This window comes from Salvia hispanica, chromosome 5, assembly GCF_029641045.1.
Source record: "Salvia hispanica isolate PSC_SH4W2 chromosome 5, Shi_PSC_v1, whole genome shotgun sequence".
NCBI lineage: Eukaryota > Viridiplantae > Streptophyta > Magnoliopsida > Lamiales > Lamiaceae > Salvia > Salvia hispanica.
In genome coordinates, this window is record NC_142696.1 from 10,965,914 (window position 1) to 10,982,776 (window position 16,863).

General features: G+C 33.5%; 1 protein-coding gene across 1 annotated transcript; it reads left to right on the forward strand.

Annotated features, from left to right (window-relative positions):
• Positions 1-2,839: 2,839 nt before the first annotated feature.
• Positions 2,840-15,123, forward strand: EMB2765 (P-loop containing nucleoside triphosphate hydrolases superfamily protein). The gene is made up of 15 exons (XM_048082817.2): positions 2,840-3,192; positions 3,490-3,632; positions 4,658-4,747; positions 5,371-5,433; positions 6,942-7,028; positions 7,123-7,272; positions 7,362-7,513; positions 8,125-8,359; positions 8,464-8,574; positions 9,831-10,889; positions 10,989-11,252; positions 11,518-11,703; positions 11,807-12,961; positions 13,678-14,028; positions 14,489-15,123. Exons 1-15 carry the CDS (start codon positions 2,916-2,918, stop codon positions 14,696-14,698), a joined length of 4,533 nt encoding a protein of 1,510 aa, XP_047938774.1. The 5' UTR covers positions 2,840-2,915; the 3' UTR covers positions 14,699-15,123.
• Positions 15,124-16,863: the final 1,740 nt, after the last annotated feature.

Below are 16,863 nucleotides of genomic sequence, written 5' to 3' on the forward strand. Positions count from 1 at the left end.
AAATTACTCGACCAGGAACGCAAAGTTCAGTTTAGCTATATCTATAAAATGTTAATTAAATGAGTTAAAAAAGTAGTATATTTTATTATTTTTTTATCGGGGTTCAAAGTAAAGTTCAAAAAAAAAAGAATTTAAAGAATTTTAAATTTGATACATATGATATATTATTACTAATTAAACAATTTTGATTTTAAGAATTTTATAATTTTTGATTTAATTCTTTATGATCTTCTTTTCTGAAAATTCATAATTTTTAGAACATTATGTTAAACCTCAATTAAAAAAATTATTACATGTTCTTAACTCATCTATCAAATTATCTTAAGATATATAGTTAATATTTCTATTTTTATTGTTCTTAATTCAATTCAACATAACATGTAAAAATTAAAATTTAATATAAAATATATTAATACTAATTGAGGTTATGATTTTTATATTTAAAAATTTCATACTTTTGATAGTAATTATTTAGGTTTCAAAATTTTAGTTTTTTAAATTCTAAATTTTCAAACGTTGCATTTGTACTCCAATAAAAAAAATAATCACATGTTCTTAATTCATCTCTTCCATACTAATTTAAAGCTATATGTTACTCCCTCCGTCCCATTCAAGATGGTCACTTTTCTTTTTTTGTTTGTCCCAATCAAGATGGTCACTTTCCAATTTTGGAAATAAGCCCCTCTCTCCTTTCTTTTTATTAAAATATTCAACTACCTCTTTCTTCTCTATTTTATTCCACCTAACAACACTTCCTAAAATCCCGTGGCACTCAAGAATGTGGCCAATATGTCCCAGCTCAATTCACTACTATATCATGCAGCAAACTAAAATTTGAAATAATAATGGAGTTTTCTGTTTAATACTACTAAGAACTTTAATTTAACTCTTCACTTTCAAAATTTTTATTTCTTCAACTTCTTATTTTTTACAACGTTAGGTTGAACCTCAATAAAAAATATGTTCTTAACTCATCTATTTAGTATTATGAATATATAATATATAATATTTCTCTTTTTTTTTATATATATAAAATGAATATTAGGTTTCTGAGTTCACTTTACTATAAATGTGGCAAACTAAAATTCAGTACTACTAATTGAGTTTTCAGTTTTAATTTTTATAAAATTTCATAGTTCTGATTTGAATACGTTACTTTCCAAAAGATTAATTTCTACAAATTCTCAATTTTTGAAATGTTACGGTCGAACCTCGATAAAAAAGTAACCATATGTTCATAACTCATCTATTTAATATAGTATTTTAGAGTTATATACTTCATATTTTAAATAAAATATTAGAGTTCAAGCTCGATTCACAATATGAGGTAACAAATTAGAATTTGAGATATGTTATTGTAATCCTAATTGAATATACAATTTTATTTTAAATATTTTCATAAACTTTCATGTTTTATCTTTTATTTTTAAAAATTTTAAATTCATTCAATTATTATTTTTTGGGACGTGTTGAACTTTGATTAAAAAAAATCACACATATTTAACTCTTTTATTTTATATTTGAAGCTAAATAATATTTAATTATTTATCCTATAATTACTATCCCGTACTCAACAAACCATATCCTGGCTATTAATGACTATAATTTATTTTTAACACTTTAATTTTCAATTTTAATATTATTAAATTCTTATTTTTTAGAATTTTACAGGAAAATTCTATTAGAAAATAATTACATGTTCGTAACTTATCCACTTAACATTTTAAAAATAAATATTAAATATCTTTTGATTTAAATACCTTAGCTCCATTTACTTGACATTCCAAATTTCTAGTTTTCTAATTAAACTCTTAACTTTTGGAATATCTTTAATATTTTAAATTTATATATTTTATATTCTCTGTTTCTTTGTAAAAATATTAGACTTCCTAACTCATTTTAGTTTATCATGAAAGAAATTAAAATTGGAAACAATTATGATTTAAAGATACCAACAATTAAGTTTACGATATTGATTTTAGAATATCATAATTTTGTTTTAACTTTTCACTTTCCAAATTTTTAGCTCCACTAAATTCTTAGTTTTTAGAATGTTATAGTTGAATTTCAATAAAATAATAATAACATGTTCCTAACTCAGATATTTAATATTTTTAAGTTGTATATAATATTTTATAGTTTGTTTTATAAAAATACTATACTCTGCTCATTCCAAAGTAAGTGACACATTTCTTTTTTTCACATGTTTTGAAAAAAATAATGTAAATAGTTAAATGGTGAAAATACAAAGTAAGTGGGAGAATAATGTACTTTAATTATTTATTATTATTTTCTCAAAACACGCGTGAAAAAAAGAAATGTACTCCATCACTTGCTAGAGATGAATAGAGTAGGTGTTTTTTTTAACTCAATTAACAATACGATGAAATAAATTAATTTGAATATTTGATTGAGTTTATGATTTTGATTATAAGAATTATAGTGTAGTTTTTAATTTTTTTGAATGCTTTTAATATTTTAAAGCTACATCAACAATATTTTTCCTTTTTCTTTGTACAACTATGTGACTAACATTTAATTGACGTAAATGATTTAAGATTCATAATGATTTGCATTTGATATAGATATAACTAAATAGATATACATTAGAAAAGCAAATCTTTTTCCAAATCTATAATCTTTAATTTGAAAGTTTAATTTTTCGGATGTATTATTAAAGTACAAATATGTAATACAGTAATCTATTTTAAAATAATTAAAAATAATAAATTGATTTTAAATTGAAATACCTAAAATATCCAGTTATGTACGTAGAAATTATGCATGTTTATCTCGGGAAGGGAATAGGATAGGCTATTATTTGAATATTTTCATGATTTTAAAACATGGTCGTTATAAAAACCCTAATTTGAGTCTCCACATGTGAAAAACCCCATTTCACTCTGTTCGATCCAATGACGAAAGTATACGGCACCGGTGTCTACGATTTCCGGCGACACCGGGTGGCTGAATACCCGGTTGACGGGGAGGCGCCCCCTGTGCCGGAAAAGCCAACTGAATCCAGACCACTATCCAATGTGCCCAGCTCTATTACCCTAAGCGAGATTCAGAGAGACCGTCTCACCAGAATTGCAGCCGAAAATTGGATGAAAACCGCAGATTCCGCCCCAACAAAGCCCTTCAGCCCGGACCTTGTCAAAGAAATTTACTCCACGGAGTTGACCGTTAAAGGTATTTGCCGTTGCTTTTCAATATTATCTTACTCTGCTGTGACTTGTTTATGGTTTGAGGGATCTCTGTTGCTTACTTTAGCCTAGTTGTATGTTTTGGGGCTTATGTGATTCTAGGGTAGGTTAATTCTGTTTGCACTTCCTCCCATGGAAATCGAATTTATAGGTATTGAAAATTCAGTGAATTATTAGAAGCGCCGTATAATTGGAGCTGGGTTATAAATTCTAGTTAGTAAATGAAGTCAGGTTCATTTGTTGTTGAGTGATTTTTATCAACTTGTGTTCTTGCTAAGTATAGGGGGGAGAAAGCCAGTGCCGCTGCAGAGGGTAATGATACTGGAAGTGAGCCAGTACTTAGAGAATTACCTATTGCCAAACTTCAATCCAGAGACTGCTTCATTTGAGCATGTGATGTCAATGATACTCATGGTCAATGAGAAGGTATATCGATATATGTGTCTGCAGTTGATTATATTTTTATCTTCAATTAATTGTTTCCGTTTTGATTAACAAATGTTTATCTCGAAGGGAAATAAATTCCTGCCTGTAATATATTTCTTTGATTCCTTCAAGAAGAAAAAAGAGCCTCAATATGATTTCTGCTATAAATGTAATTGATCAAAGGTTGTTTAGCTTATTTTGTAATTTTGAGATGGATGAGTTTGCTATTTGCTCAAGAAGAATTTTCAGCCTTACACAGATAATGAATAAACACAGAAAGTCTTAGGATGTGAATTTGTAAGATTAATGCACAGTAGCACAATGTTAACAAACTTAGTAATTGAGCTGGTAACCATCTTTTATTTTTATTTGTAATAGATGTCATCACTAGAATCATGGAAGTTTTTCCTTAACTCAGTAGTACAAATCTAGTTTATTCTTGCTTGCGTAATATTGATTTTCTTTCTTATGATTTTGATTTTTGATTTATAAATTCCCAGGAGTTTAATTCTGGTAGTTACAGTTATTATGACTGAGATGAAGGTTTATGTGGATCTAATAAACAAAAATCTGTAATGAATACTCCCTTGGACCAGGATGTAGGGATGGTGTTCCTTAGACTAGGTCGGCTAAGGTCATTTGCTAGAAGGATGATTTTTCCCTAGTTGAGAGGGCCTTATGGATAAGAAAGTAGTTGCAATTACTCCTGGAAAGAGATGAGCAAACCCATATATGTACTACTGTACAAGTAAGAAATTTAATAAAACAAGAGGGTCAGGGTCGTACTGACTTCAACTGTTCATCTGAAGATTTGTGTCTTCAGTGTTGGATGGTTTTATGTCTCCTTTGGATGAGATTTCTGATTTTAGTTGTTTTCACAAGTATTCTGTTCAACATTGATGATGAATGAAAACTGTTTAGGCAAATTTATTCAAAATTTATATTAGTTTGAAACTGAAGGCGTAGTTTAGCCTCCATCCCATTTTCATGCAGGAACTGTTGACGACATGATTTTTAAATTGCAGTTCCGGGAGAACGTCGCTGCATGGATATGCTTTTATGACAGGAAGGATATGTTTAAATCATTTCTTGAGAGGGTACTCCGTCTTAAGGAGGTACTATTTCATTTGCACATTCTAATTCTTTTTTAAGTTATCTTCATTGACTTTGAGCTCAATGAAACTTTTTCCCTTCAATTTCTATAATATACTTGCTTTTTGGTTCTCATAAATGTATTTAAAAGAGTGTTGTTAAGTTATGTTTCCTTTTTTGTGTTCTGAGCTATTTTTTTTCCAAACTAAATTACCCTTGATGCAAAGCTTTTGATGAGTATCAATGATTGAATCTAGTAAATATTGGTTAAAAAACTGTTTCTTTTGTGGTTATTTCCCCATATATCGTCCTGCAATGTTTTACCCATCATAAGCATAAATGTTCTGAACATTTTCTAGGATCAAAATATCTGTATATGAGAATTAAATGGAAGTTGATATATGTATCTGGGTCCTGTATACTTGTTTATAAGGCTTCTTCTTTTGGGATTGTTCATTTTTAGTTGTTGGTTGTTCTTGTTTTTTTTGTTGTTGTTTCGGACTTTGGTTGACAAGTTGTTATTTTACTGCTTGTGTGCTGCCTTTTTTTCATTAGTTCTTAAATCACAAAGTTGACTCTAATACATCTTTCTAGAAGCAAATTTATTCAAATTCTCATGTATTACACTATTACTCCCGTCTTGCAGGGAAGAAGCCTGACTGTTTCAGAAAAGACGAATTATCTACTCTTCATGATCAATGCCTTTCAGGTACTTGTTCATCATGTGCCTATTTTAAAGTCATATAATGGTTTGGACTTCCAGCTTCAGCTATGTTGCCAGACTTCTAGTTATCTTCTGAACTTAAGTCTCAACTGATTCACCAAGTTTTACGTATTGCCACAGTCTTTATTTATTACTCCCTCCGTCCCAGAGAAGTTGGCATACTTTGAAAATGGCACGGGATTTTAGGAGGTTTTGTTTTGTGTGTTAAATGGAGAGAGAAAGTATAATTTTTATATTCATGTGAGAGAGAACTTTTTCCAAAAAGGGAAATGTGACATCTTTTGTGGGACAAACTAAAAAGGAAAGTGTGCCAACTTCTCCGGGACGGAGGGAGTAATTGCCTACTTTTCTGGTGCAGCTAATTTTAAGTTGCAATGAATCTAGTATTTCTAATGACTAAATCTTGTTAATTTTCAGTATTTCTGATATAGCAAATTTAGCTTTGAACCCTTGTTCGGGGTGTCCTCTTATGATATTTGCGAATAGTATGACAGTTGATTATTGACCACTTTCTAGGTTTTGGTTGAATTTTAGTTTTACTTGCATCTAGAATTCAAGATTTCCCCCCTTTTTCAATTGTTTGTAGTTTTTCTGATTGCTATTAGCACTTACTACCTGCTCATATTGTTGTCGTATTTCTACTTGTTTTGTTTCATTTCACTTGTTTTTGGTTTGTGTCAATGTTATCAATCTCGTATGGCGGCTTATGGCGGTTCGCCTAAAAACCGCCACAGGGATATGGCGTATTAGTATGGCGGATATGGCGGTCAATAATTAAATTAATAAAATAATACTTATATATTTATATATGATTCAAAAATAAGAAAATAATAAAAAATATCATCTAAAACTCTTAAAACAATTAATAAAGCATAAAATGCAACCTTTACATCCATGTTTCTTGCATAATGCCCCATTCCTAAATGCAGTACACACGCAATGTTGTCAAATGGCGGATATGGCGGTGCTATGGCAGCGCCATGGTCCTATGGCGTTTCCACCACCTAACGCCATGCCATAGCGCCATGGCGCCGCCGTATCCGCTATTTGATAACATTGGTTTGTGTGATCATATCTAGTAATTAACTTTAGGTCCGGATGGTCTTATGCAAACTTTACTTGAAGAACTGCCTCCAGATGCACAAGTTAGATAGTTAAATAGAAGGATAGTAAGTTTGTCAGAAGGACTTTCTAATGTAGAAGCTCTTCTCAGTTTGTACATGAAATCGGACTATGAATTTGCATGTTGTCTCTGGTTGTCCTTTTCTATTGAAAAAATTTTAGTTAGGGAAGAAGTGACTAGATTTAGATTTGTTGAGCTGATCTCTGATGTCATGTTCTTTTAAGCTTGCCTCAGATTCTTATATAGAGAACTACTTAACATGTGGGTATTATATACTGGCTTCTTGTTGAAGCCGTATTTATGACATTATGGGGTTTTACCTTACTCTAGCTTCAGTGTGATGGCTGAACCCAACTTTTAACTTTTATAGAGCTTGGAGGATGAAGTAGTGAGTGAAAGGATTATGCGATTAGCGAGCCTGGAGTGCTGGCATAGCCTATCGTATGGACGTTTTCAGGTTGCATAACCTTACCTTTATACTTAGTAAAAAAGTTTTTTCAGCTTCCCCTGTGTTCTGATATCTTCGGTTACTATTGTTCTCATTGCCATAGATGGAACTTTGCCTTAATGAAAATCTGATAAAAAAGTGGAGAAGAATTGCAAAACGAGCAAGGGATGGAACTAAACAAGGGGGGAATTTTGATCCCACAACCATGTTGGAAGCGAACTTTTTGAGAAATCTCATTGAGGAATTTTTGGAGGTATTAATCAGCACATTTTTTAAGTTATCTTTGTTTTTATTATTTCAACCCTGAAGATGACAATGTTCTTTTGTTTTCTCTATTACCAGGTGCTTGATTCTGAGGTTTTCTCTTCCATTTCCAATGAGGAAAATGATCCTGTTGCTCATGGTTCTGAGTATGTGAATGATGCCTGTGTCCTCTATTGTGAAAGGTTTATGGAATTCCTTATTGACCTCTTGAGCCAACTGCCTACCAGGAGGTATAGTATCAAACTTATATGCCAATTCCATTTTTATGACACTAGCATCTAATATTTTTTAGCAATTTTATTTTCAATTTTTTATGCAACAAAGATCTCATTGGGTTCAGTTATTGCTGTGTATAGAGGGTTGGAGTAGGATTAATCTAATTGTGATGGTTGCTGTAGTCAATAGTACACTACAAATATGTTTGATTATTGCCCAAAAGGACAATAGAGTAGAACACTGAAAATGACATATCTAGCCTCCAACTCCTTTCAAAGACAAAGTAACTTGGGCTTATCTATTTGTTGTCTTCGTCTACTTCCTTCTGAAGTCAGCATATCTTGTAAGTGTGCTAGCCTGAAAACAATGACACCCTATTTTCACTAAAATTGTCTTACTTATGTTTGTTTTTTTGAATTTTTTTTGACTATGAGAGCTTTACTCAGTTTGTAATATTCCCAAGGGGAACGGACTCGTGCATCTGTAAATTGCTCTTGGGCATTTAGTATTCACCTCTGTTTATCACTAAATTCTTCTGGTTCCTTTTGAATGATTTCAAGAATGTTAGGATTTCACTTGAATATTGTTTGGCCATGCTGATTATCCTAACAATTTTTCGATGCAGATTAGTGCGACCTCTTGTTGCTGATGTTGCAGTAGTTGCCAAATGTCATTTAAGTTCTCTGTATAGCCATGAGAAAGGGAAGCTTTTTGGACAGTTGGTTGACTTGCTCCAGTTCTATGAAGGTTTTGAGATTAACGATCATCAGGGTAGACAAATGACTGACGATGAGGTGCTTCAAGCTCATTATAAGCGCCTTCAGGCTTTTCAGCTGCTTGCGTTTAAAAAAGTTCCGAAGGTATTTACAGTATTTATAAAGTTCTTACATTGGCTTCTAACATCAAGTGGAACTCTTATTATTTGCTTCTATTTATCTTATGTCCTGCTATTTTGTCCTTGCAGATACGAGAACTTGCATTGGCTAACATTGGTGCAATCAACAAGCGTGCTGACCTTGCCAAAAAGCTTTCAGTACTTTCTGCTGAGGAGTTAAGGGATTTAGTATGTGCTAAGGTTAGTTAAGTTGCTAAACATATTTCTGAAATTGTTGTAAAATCTAATTTGTGAAATACGGCGCCATATAAATTTACTTTAAACTACGTATTATAATTCCATTTGAGCTAACACGAGAATCAAAAGGTAGTTTGTGATTGCACAATTAGTTTTGTTGTTCAGGCATCAAGAATGTGTAGTTATGAAGTGATGATGAGCTTATTCACTTGCATGTTTTGCTATGAAGTCATATATAACATGGTGAACAGACATAAATGACTAATTAATGATGTGTGGCAGTTACTAGGTTGACCATTACCCATACTGGTATTCAGTTGGAAACTGTCTTTATCTTCTATTGAAATCGAATATCATGATATTTGCAAGTCAGTAAGATGAAGATACTGTGAACTTTCATTCATTCTTTATTTTCTATTTCTTTATGGTTTATTTAACTGAGCATTACTTTCTATGTATCTGAGTTGCATCATAATTCATAAACTATGTTGCTTTTCATGGATAAATATCCTATTTTGATTTTTTAATTTACACTCAATAGTGTATAGAGTTTTATAACTTTTAAACTGCAAATTAGTTTAGTTTTTTTGGAAGGGACCAGAAACGTGGCTTTATTGTGATTGTAGTTTTGTATGCCGTTTGCTTCAGCACTTGGTTGCCTTAATTGTCAAAGCTTCATGCTGAAATGCAGTATATTCGAATAGTTTATTTTGTGTTCCATTTTGTTCTTAATCAGTAGAGAGTAGTCTTTCTATCATTGAAAAGTAACAAGCTAAACATATGTGATCATAAATAGAAGGGGAAATATGCGTGAATGAATTGCAACCTGAAATTTAATAATGGAAAGAAACACTGGATAATGAAGAAGGAATTCATATATCTGTACCATGTTATACGAAATTAATAACTATGCTTTGGGATAATATTGCTCCCAGCTAGCTCTCTCAAGGGCCATATCCAAACCCCAGTCGAGGTTTTAGTAATTTCTATGCGTGTGCACTTTTCTTTTTATATGACAAATGATAAAGAGTAAAATGAGTAGATCATATTAAGTATGAGAGTTGATTGATAATTATCATGTTATGCTAATTGTTAAAGTCAAACTTGTTGAGTCTTGGCCTGACAGGATCATACTGATAGAGCACATGCAACCATGACAAAAAGAATTAAAAAGAATGTTCTGCAAATTCAGTTTCTCTTTTCTGCTAGTGTTAGAATTATATCTAATGACATTTCTCTCTGATAAAATGACACTGCAGCTCAAACTGGTATCAAAGGATGATCCTTGGTCAGAAAGAGTTGACTTCCTTATAGAAGTTATGGTTTCATTTTTTGAGAAACAACAGTCACAGAAAGAAGCGATCAATGCTCTTCCACTATACCCCAATGAGCAAATAATGTGGGATGAAAGCCTTGTACCAAGTATCAACTACTCTGGTGAAGGGTGTCTGGCACTTCCAAAGCTAAATTTACAGTTTTTAACACTTCATGATTACCTTCTTAGAAATTTCAACCTCTTCCGCCTTGAATCAACTTATGAAATCAGAGAGGATATTCAAGAAGCTGTGCCACATCTTCTCTCATATACCAATAATGAAGGAGAAACTGCTTTCCGTGGTTGGTCAAGAATGGGAGTGCCGATTAAAGAATTCAGGATAAGAGATGTCAAGCAACCAAAAATTGGGGAAGTGAAGCCTTCTGCAGTGACAGCTGAAGTTACTTTTAGCGTTTCGAGCTATAAAGCACAAATAAGATCTGAATGGAATTCTCTTAAGGAGCATGATGTCCTTTTTTTACTCTCTATTCGGCATTCGTTTGAGCCTCTGAGTGCCGAAGAAGCAGAAAAGGCAACTGTTCCACAGAAACTTGGTCTTCAGTATGTGCGCGGGTGTGAGATCATTGAAATGCGTGATGAGGAGGGAACTCTCATGAATGATTTCACCGGGAGGATCAAGCATGATGAATGGAAGCCTCCCAAAGGAGAACTGAGAACTGTGACTGTTGCACTAGATACTGCACAGTATCATATGGATGTTTGTGACATAGCAGAGAAGGGTGCAGATGATGTATATAGCACATTTAACATATTGATGAGGCGGAAACCTAAGGAGAACAACTTTAAAGCAATTTTGGAATCCATAAGGGATCTGATGAATGAAACATGTATTGTTCCCGATTGGTTACATGACATATTTTTGGGTTATGGTGATCCTTCTGCTGCCCAATGGATCAATAGGCCAGATCTCCTTGAAAAGGCTGATTTCAAAGATACGTTCCTTGATGCTGCTCATGTCAAAGATAGCTTTCCGAACTATCAGGTTGTTATCAAACTTACATTATTTTCTTTACCCAATTTTTTCATCACAGTAGTCCTAAAATTTGTATTAATACCTCCCGTACTTTGTATTCTCGTGCAGGTTCACTTTGCACATTCAGATGGCACGGACAATTCTGATCCATGTCCTCCATTTCGTATTAAGTTCCCCAAGAATCCTGACGGCGCAGTACATTTTCAACCTGGAAATGCTGCATCTACAACATCCTCAAACAATTCCAATGCTATGGAAGATGATCATTCTGATAAACTGGAACTTGTAGTTGAGTCTTATGTTCCTCCTGATCCAGGACCATATCCCCAAGATCAACCAAAGCAGAACTCTGTCAGATTTACTCCTACCCAGGTCCTTGAAAATAAACCCTACTAAAGTCTAAAGATAAGAATGAAAATAAACCGTACTAAATATTAACATGAAAATGATAACAAACTCCTAGTATATGGTAGCTCTTAAATATCCTGCATTATCTCTGATTTTCAATCTGTATCATCTTATGTCTGAGCCTTATGGTACAGGTGTTGGAAAATTTCGTAATTCTTATACTTGAAAGTGTGATAAACTTCACCAGTCTTGATTCTTGATATCTCCTAGTTTCTGTGTTGGCATGTAGGTTGGAGCTATCATTTCAGGCATTCAGCCTGGTTTAACTATGGTGGTTGGTCCACCTGGTACTGGAAAGACAGATACAGCTGTGCAGATTTTGAATGTTCTATACCACAATTGTCCTTCTCAGAGAACTTTGATAATTACTCATTCAAACCAGGCTTTAAATGATCTTTTTGAAAAGATAATGGAGGTATAGATTGTTTGATGTGTTCATGTTTCTTCGCAACAATGCTTGAGTTAGATCATCTTGTTTATGATGCCATTCTAACTTCAACTTGTGTCCATCAATTCAGAGAGATGTCCCAGCCCGATATCTACTTCGACTTGGTCAAGGTGAGCAAGAATTGGCTACTGACCTTGATTTCAGCCGCCAAGGCCGTGTGAATGCCATGCTCGTTCGGCGGTTGGAACTCCTTAGTGAAGTGGAGCGCCTGGCGAGGTCTCTGCAACTGCCTGAAGATGTAGCTTATACTTGTGAAACAGCTGGTTTTTTCTGGTTGCTTCATGTGTATTCGCGCTGGGAACTCTTTTTGGCTGCTTGTGCTGACAATAAGGATAAGCCAACGTTTATTCAAGACCGTTTTCCTTTTAAGGAGTTCTTTATTGACACTCCAAATCCAATTTTCTCGGGCCAGTCTTTTGAGAAAGATATGCGGGCTGCTAAGGGTTGCTTCCGCCACCTGAAAACTATGTTTCAGGAGCTTGAAGAGTGCCGGGCATTTGAGTTACTGAAGTCAACAGTTGATAGATCAAATTATCTTATGACCAAGCAAGCAAAAATAGTAGCCATGACATGCACCCATGCAGCTCTTAAAAGGAAGGATTTTCTGAATTTGGGCTTTAAATATGATAACTTGCTAATGGAAGAAAGTGCTCAAATTTTGGAAATAGAGACTTTCATCCCAATGTTACTCCAAAGGCAGGAAGATGGTTATGCTCGTCTTAAACGCTGTATATTGATTGGTGACCATCACCAGCTACCTCCTGTTGTGAAAAATATGGCTTTTCAGAAGTACAGCCATATGGATCAAAGTCTTTTCACAAGATTTGTCCGTCTGGGAATTCCCTACATTGAGCTCAACGCCCAGGGAAGAGCTAGACCTAGTTTAGCTCAACTTTACAATTGGAGATATAAAGATCTTGGAGATCTTCCATATGTGAGAGAGAATCATATCTTCCGCAGGGCGAATGCTGGATTCTCCTTTGACTATCAGTTGGTGGACGTTCCTGATTACCATGGGAGAGGTGAGTCTGCTCCTTCTCCCTGGTTCTATCAAAATGAAGGAGAGGCAGAGTATGTTGTTAGTGTGTATATATACATGCGTTTGCTTGGGTATCCAGCCAACAAGATATCCATACTGACAACATACAATGGTCAGAAACTTTTAATTCGTGACGTGATCAGCCGTAGATGTGTCCCATACGACTTCATTGGTCCACCCCACAAGGTAACTTATGTTCTTACTTTGATAGACTATACTTGCAATTGCAAATACTGTTTATGAATTGCAATCTGTTGCAAGTGGAAAGTAGATGTGAACGTTCTTTGTGTGCGGCTCTGAATGCTGTATTTCATGAGCAACAGTATATTAAATTCTAGTTTACATAAGGTTCTTCGTGTGCGTCTCTGAATGCATTTGTGCTTCAATGTGGATGCTACATGCTCAATTTAAAATAAATTCATAAAGTTTTACATCTTTTTGCCTGTTACACTTCCCACTATTGCAGAGTTTTGCTAGTTATAGTGATATATTTTTGATCAAGATCCTGGTCAAATGTCTGTTATGCATTATAGTTCTCATCACTTCAGTTCTGGGCCTGCTAGGTAAGCTCCTTTTGCTTACAGTTTCAGGTTTAGACTTTTGATCAGATACTGTCACATTCTTGGAGCTCTCACCTGACCTTATATAAGCCAGTAAAACAGTACGATTGGATCATTTCATTTTATTTGTAAGGAGAGTATGTAGGAACAGATAGTTGTTGATTATAGCGTACTAGTTTTAAAGAGGCTTACTGTAAGATAATTTACTGGAGAAAGTTTAGTTTTTTCCAGAATGCAGTAATAATGGTCCATAGTTGTGCTTCTTACATTTATTTCGTCTCACAGTCTAACTCTTGTTATATGTCACACGTTCATTGCTTACTTTCATGTTTCCATTTGTAGGTAACAACTGTTGACAAGTTTCAAGGGCAGCAGAATGATTTTGTCTTACTATCTCTCGTGCGCACTCGTTTTGTGGGTCACCTTCGTGATGTAAGAAGATTGATAGTGGCAATGTCTCGTGCAAGATTGGGACTTTATGTTTTCTGCCGCCGTACTCTTTTCGAGCAGTGCTATGAGCTCCAACCAACATTTCAACTTCTGCTTCAGAGGCCTGACCATCTTGGTCTGAATTTACAAGAGTTTACAGCATTTACAGATCGTGATGTTGATGACACAGGATCTGTCCAACTTATTAGTGGACCGGATGAGATGGCTGACTTGGTGAATTACAGGATGCATGAGGTCTACCAGGTATTCCCATACTTAGCTAAGGTCTTATGGCAGACTGGTATCCCCGGTCTTATTTGCTTCTTTTTCTTTTTCTTCATTGATGACCGTTGTTTAATTATGTGCTATATCCTTTCAAAAGGTTTAACTTTCTACTGCCTCAATACAGTCCTAGGAATATGGTTATTGAGATATTAATTATATTATGTCATTATTTCTTATTCTTCAGTTTAGGTGGTCCAGATAAGGCTGCATGTATGCTGGCCTTGCTATAGCTTCTACGTTGTTGCATTGTGCTTGCTTGTTTTCCCTAGGCACTTGTACAACTCAACCCAACATAATAAAACCTCAATAAAACTGTGCTGTTTTCATGCTTGATGGCCTCGGCCACTGCCCCTATTTTTCAGCATGTCGAACTATAGCTGGTTATACGAGTACCAGTGAAATTCAGATACTAACTCTTTCCTCCTCTTGTTTGCACCAGTCACGGGTTGTGAGCTATCATTTGAATGAGTCTTGGTCTGAACATGATAATTCTGTAGAAAATGGCACTGCAAATCCAAACACCTCTACTGGTACAGACGATGTTGAGATGCAAGCCTCAGCTAATGGTGATGATGTAGAAATGCAGGCCACAGTGAATGTTGATGTCATGGATATGCCACCCGACGGTAAGCCAAATGATTCAACCTGAACAGGCTTTTCTCTGAAAGAGGATAGTCCAATCGCAGAATGAGACAATAATAGACTCGGAGATTTGAAAGTTCAAACCATGGAAATATATGGGCGGGAAGAATGAGACTGAGGCTTCCAAGTCCGTGGCTGGAGTAGGGAGAAGTGTGCCTTCACCCTCAAATTTCCTCTGCCGTCTTGAGCGGCATATCATGCTGACGACTACTTCGAATCAAGGTTTGTATGACAATTGTATGGAATCGGCTGCTAATATTTAAATAGTTGAAATTTTTTATTTTCTACTCGGATTTTGGTAAAAGTCGGACCATTTTGATATGTAATCAATGTCACAACAACTATTTGTATGATTGTATCTGCTGATTATCTCTAGAGAAACAAGTGAAAGATTAACAAATTTTACTTGAAAGCTTTATTTTGAGTTTACAATATTCTAGTGTAATTCGTAATTTAGAACATGGGGATCCTGTGGTGTGTTGTTGACTCGTTCCCAGATCTTAAGATGATTATCTTACATAGTTGATATTAATAGATGTCTACTATAAGTAAGGGTGAACTTAAAAAATAGTTTCTGAACTGGAGTATAAGTTTTATTTTGACTTTGCTAGAATCACCTAAGGTACTTTTTTACTATTCATGGTGATTTTTGGGTGAAAATACACTCCGAAGCAATTTTATATTTGGAGATTTTGTTCATTTATAAAAAGAGTCAACTACATAAATGGTACCTGGTTTTTCACTCGCACATAAATGGTACATGATCTTTATTTTATATCGTTTTTGGTACCTGTGACAAAAATAACATTAGGTATCAAATATGTGACTTTTTTGTTACGGAGGATATTTTTGGAAATTTCAATTAAATAGTATCAAACATGCGCTTTTTTTTTTCTTCATTTTTTTATTTCTTTTCATCTTCTTTCTTTTTTCTTCATTTTATTTCTTCTTTTTAGTATTTTATCTTCCTTTTTTTTCTCCTTAGTTATGTTTCATCTTTTTTCTTTTCTCTTCTTTTTCTTCTTTCTTTGTAGTGTTTTATACATACATCTACTTGCATTTATAATACAAATCATGAACAAACCACCTAATTAAATTAATTATTTAAAGATATTAATTCAATTGAATATTTTTTTATTAAATTATTTTATACTCATTTTAGGGTTGAAACACCCAACTAAAAATATTCACTCTTTATATAATTATGAATACAATTCACAATTTTAAATTTTTATCAAGACTATATCAATTAGTTATTAATTTAATATAAAATAATAATAATTATTAGATAATCTTATATAATTCATTATTTAAATAATTATATTATAATTATTTATTAATTACTACAAAGTTAAGTATTATAACAATAATATTATTATAATAATTAAATATAATTAAGTATATTTAAATAATATTAAAAAAATTAATTATTAATTTATAACATCAAAATAATAATATTAATATTGATTAATAATAAGAATATAAAGAGTGAGGAGAATGAGAGAAGATATTATAATATCACCTTTTGTACTAGTTTTGTATACACCCAAAATATCCTCTATGACACAATTGGGAAAATATATTTGTTTAGAGGGTATTTTGGGGTGAAAATTGTATCAGGTACAAAAAATGATATAAAATACTCTCTTCGTCCCGCAAGAATTATGCATTCTTTCTTTTTAGTCCGTCCCACAAAAATATGCACTTTCCAATTTTAGAAATTCTTTTCTCTCTAAGAGGTGAGACTCATTCTTCACTAACAACACTTTAATTACTTTTCATCTCTATCTCTCTCTTATTTTACCAATTTTGCATTAAAACTCGTGCCGAAACCAAAGTACATATACTTTGGGACGGAGGGAGTAAAGATCAAGTATCATTTATGTGCGAAAGTGAATGATTAAGTACTCCTTCCGTCCGGCATTAGGAGTCCCGGTTGAGTTGGATATTGGATTTAAGAAATGTTTGAGTGCGTAATAACTGGAGTGTGTGATAATGGAATGTGAACCCATTTGCATTATTATTTGCTTTATTCTTTAGATGTGTTTTTACTTGTGCTTTTTAGTGTTTTATTTTATAATATTTTTATTTCACTTTTTATGGAAATGTCTACCGGGACTCCTAATTCCAGACGGATGAAAATAGTCAACCGGAACTCCTAATGCCGGACGT

Coding starts and splice junctions, on each gene's coding strand:
- EMB2765 (XM_048082817.2), top strand. CDS start 2,916: ATGACGAAAGTATACGGCACCGGTGTCTACGATTTCCGGCGACACCGG. Junction 4,748..5,370: donor GGGTACTCCGTCTTAAGGAG/GTACTATTTCAT, acceptor CCCGTCTTGCAG/GGAAGAAGCCTGACTGTTTC. Junction 12,962..13,677: donor TCATTGGTCCACCCCACAAG/GTAACTTATGTT, acceptor TTCCATTTGTAG/GTAACAACTGTTGACAAGTT.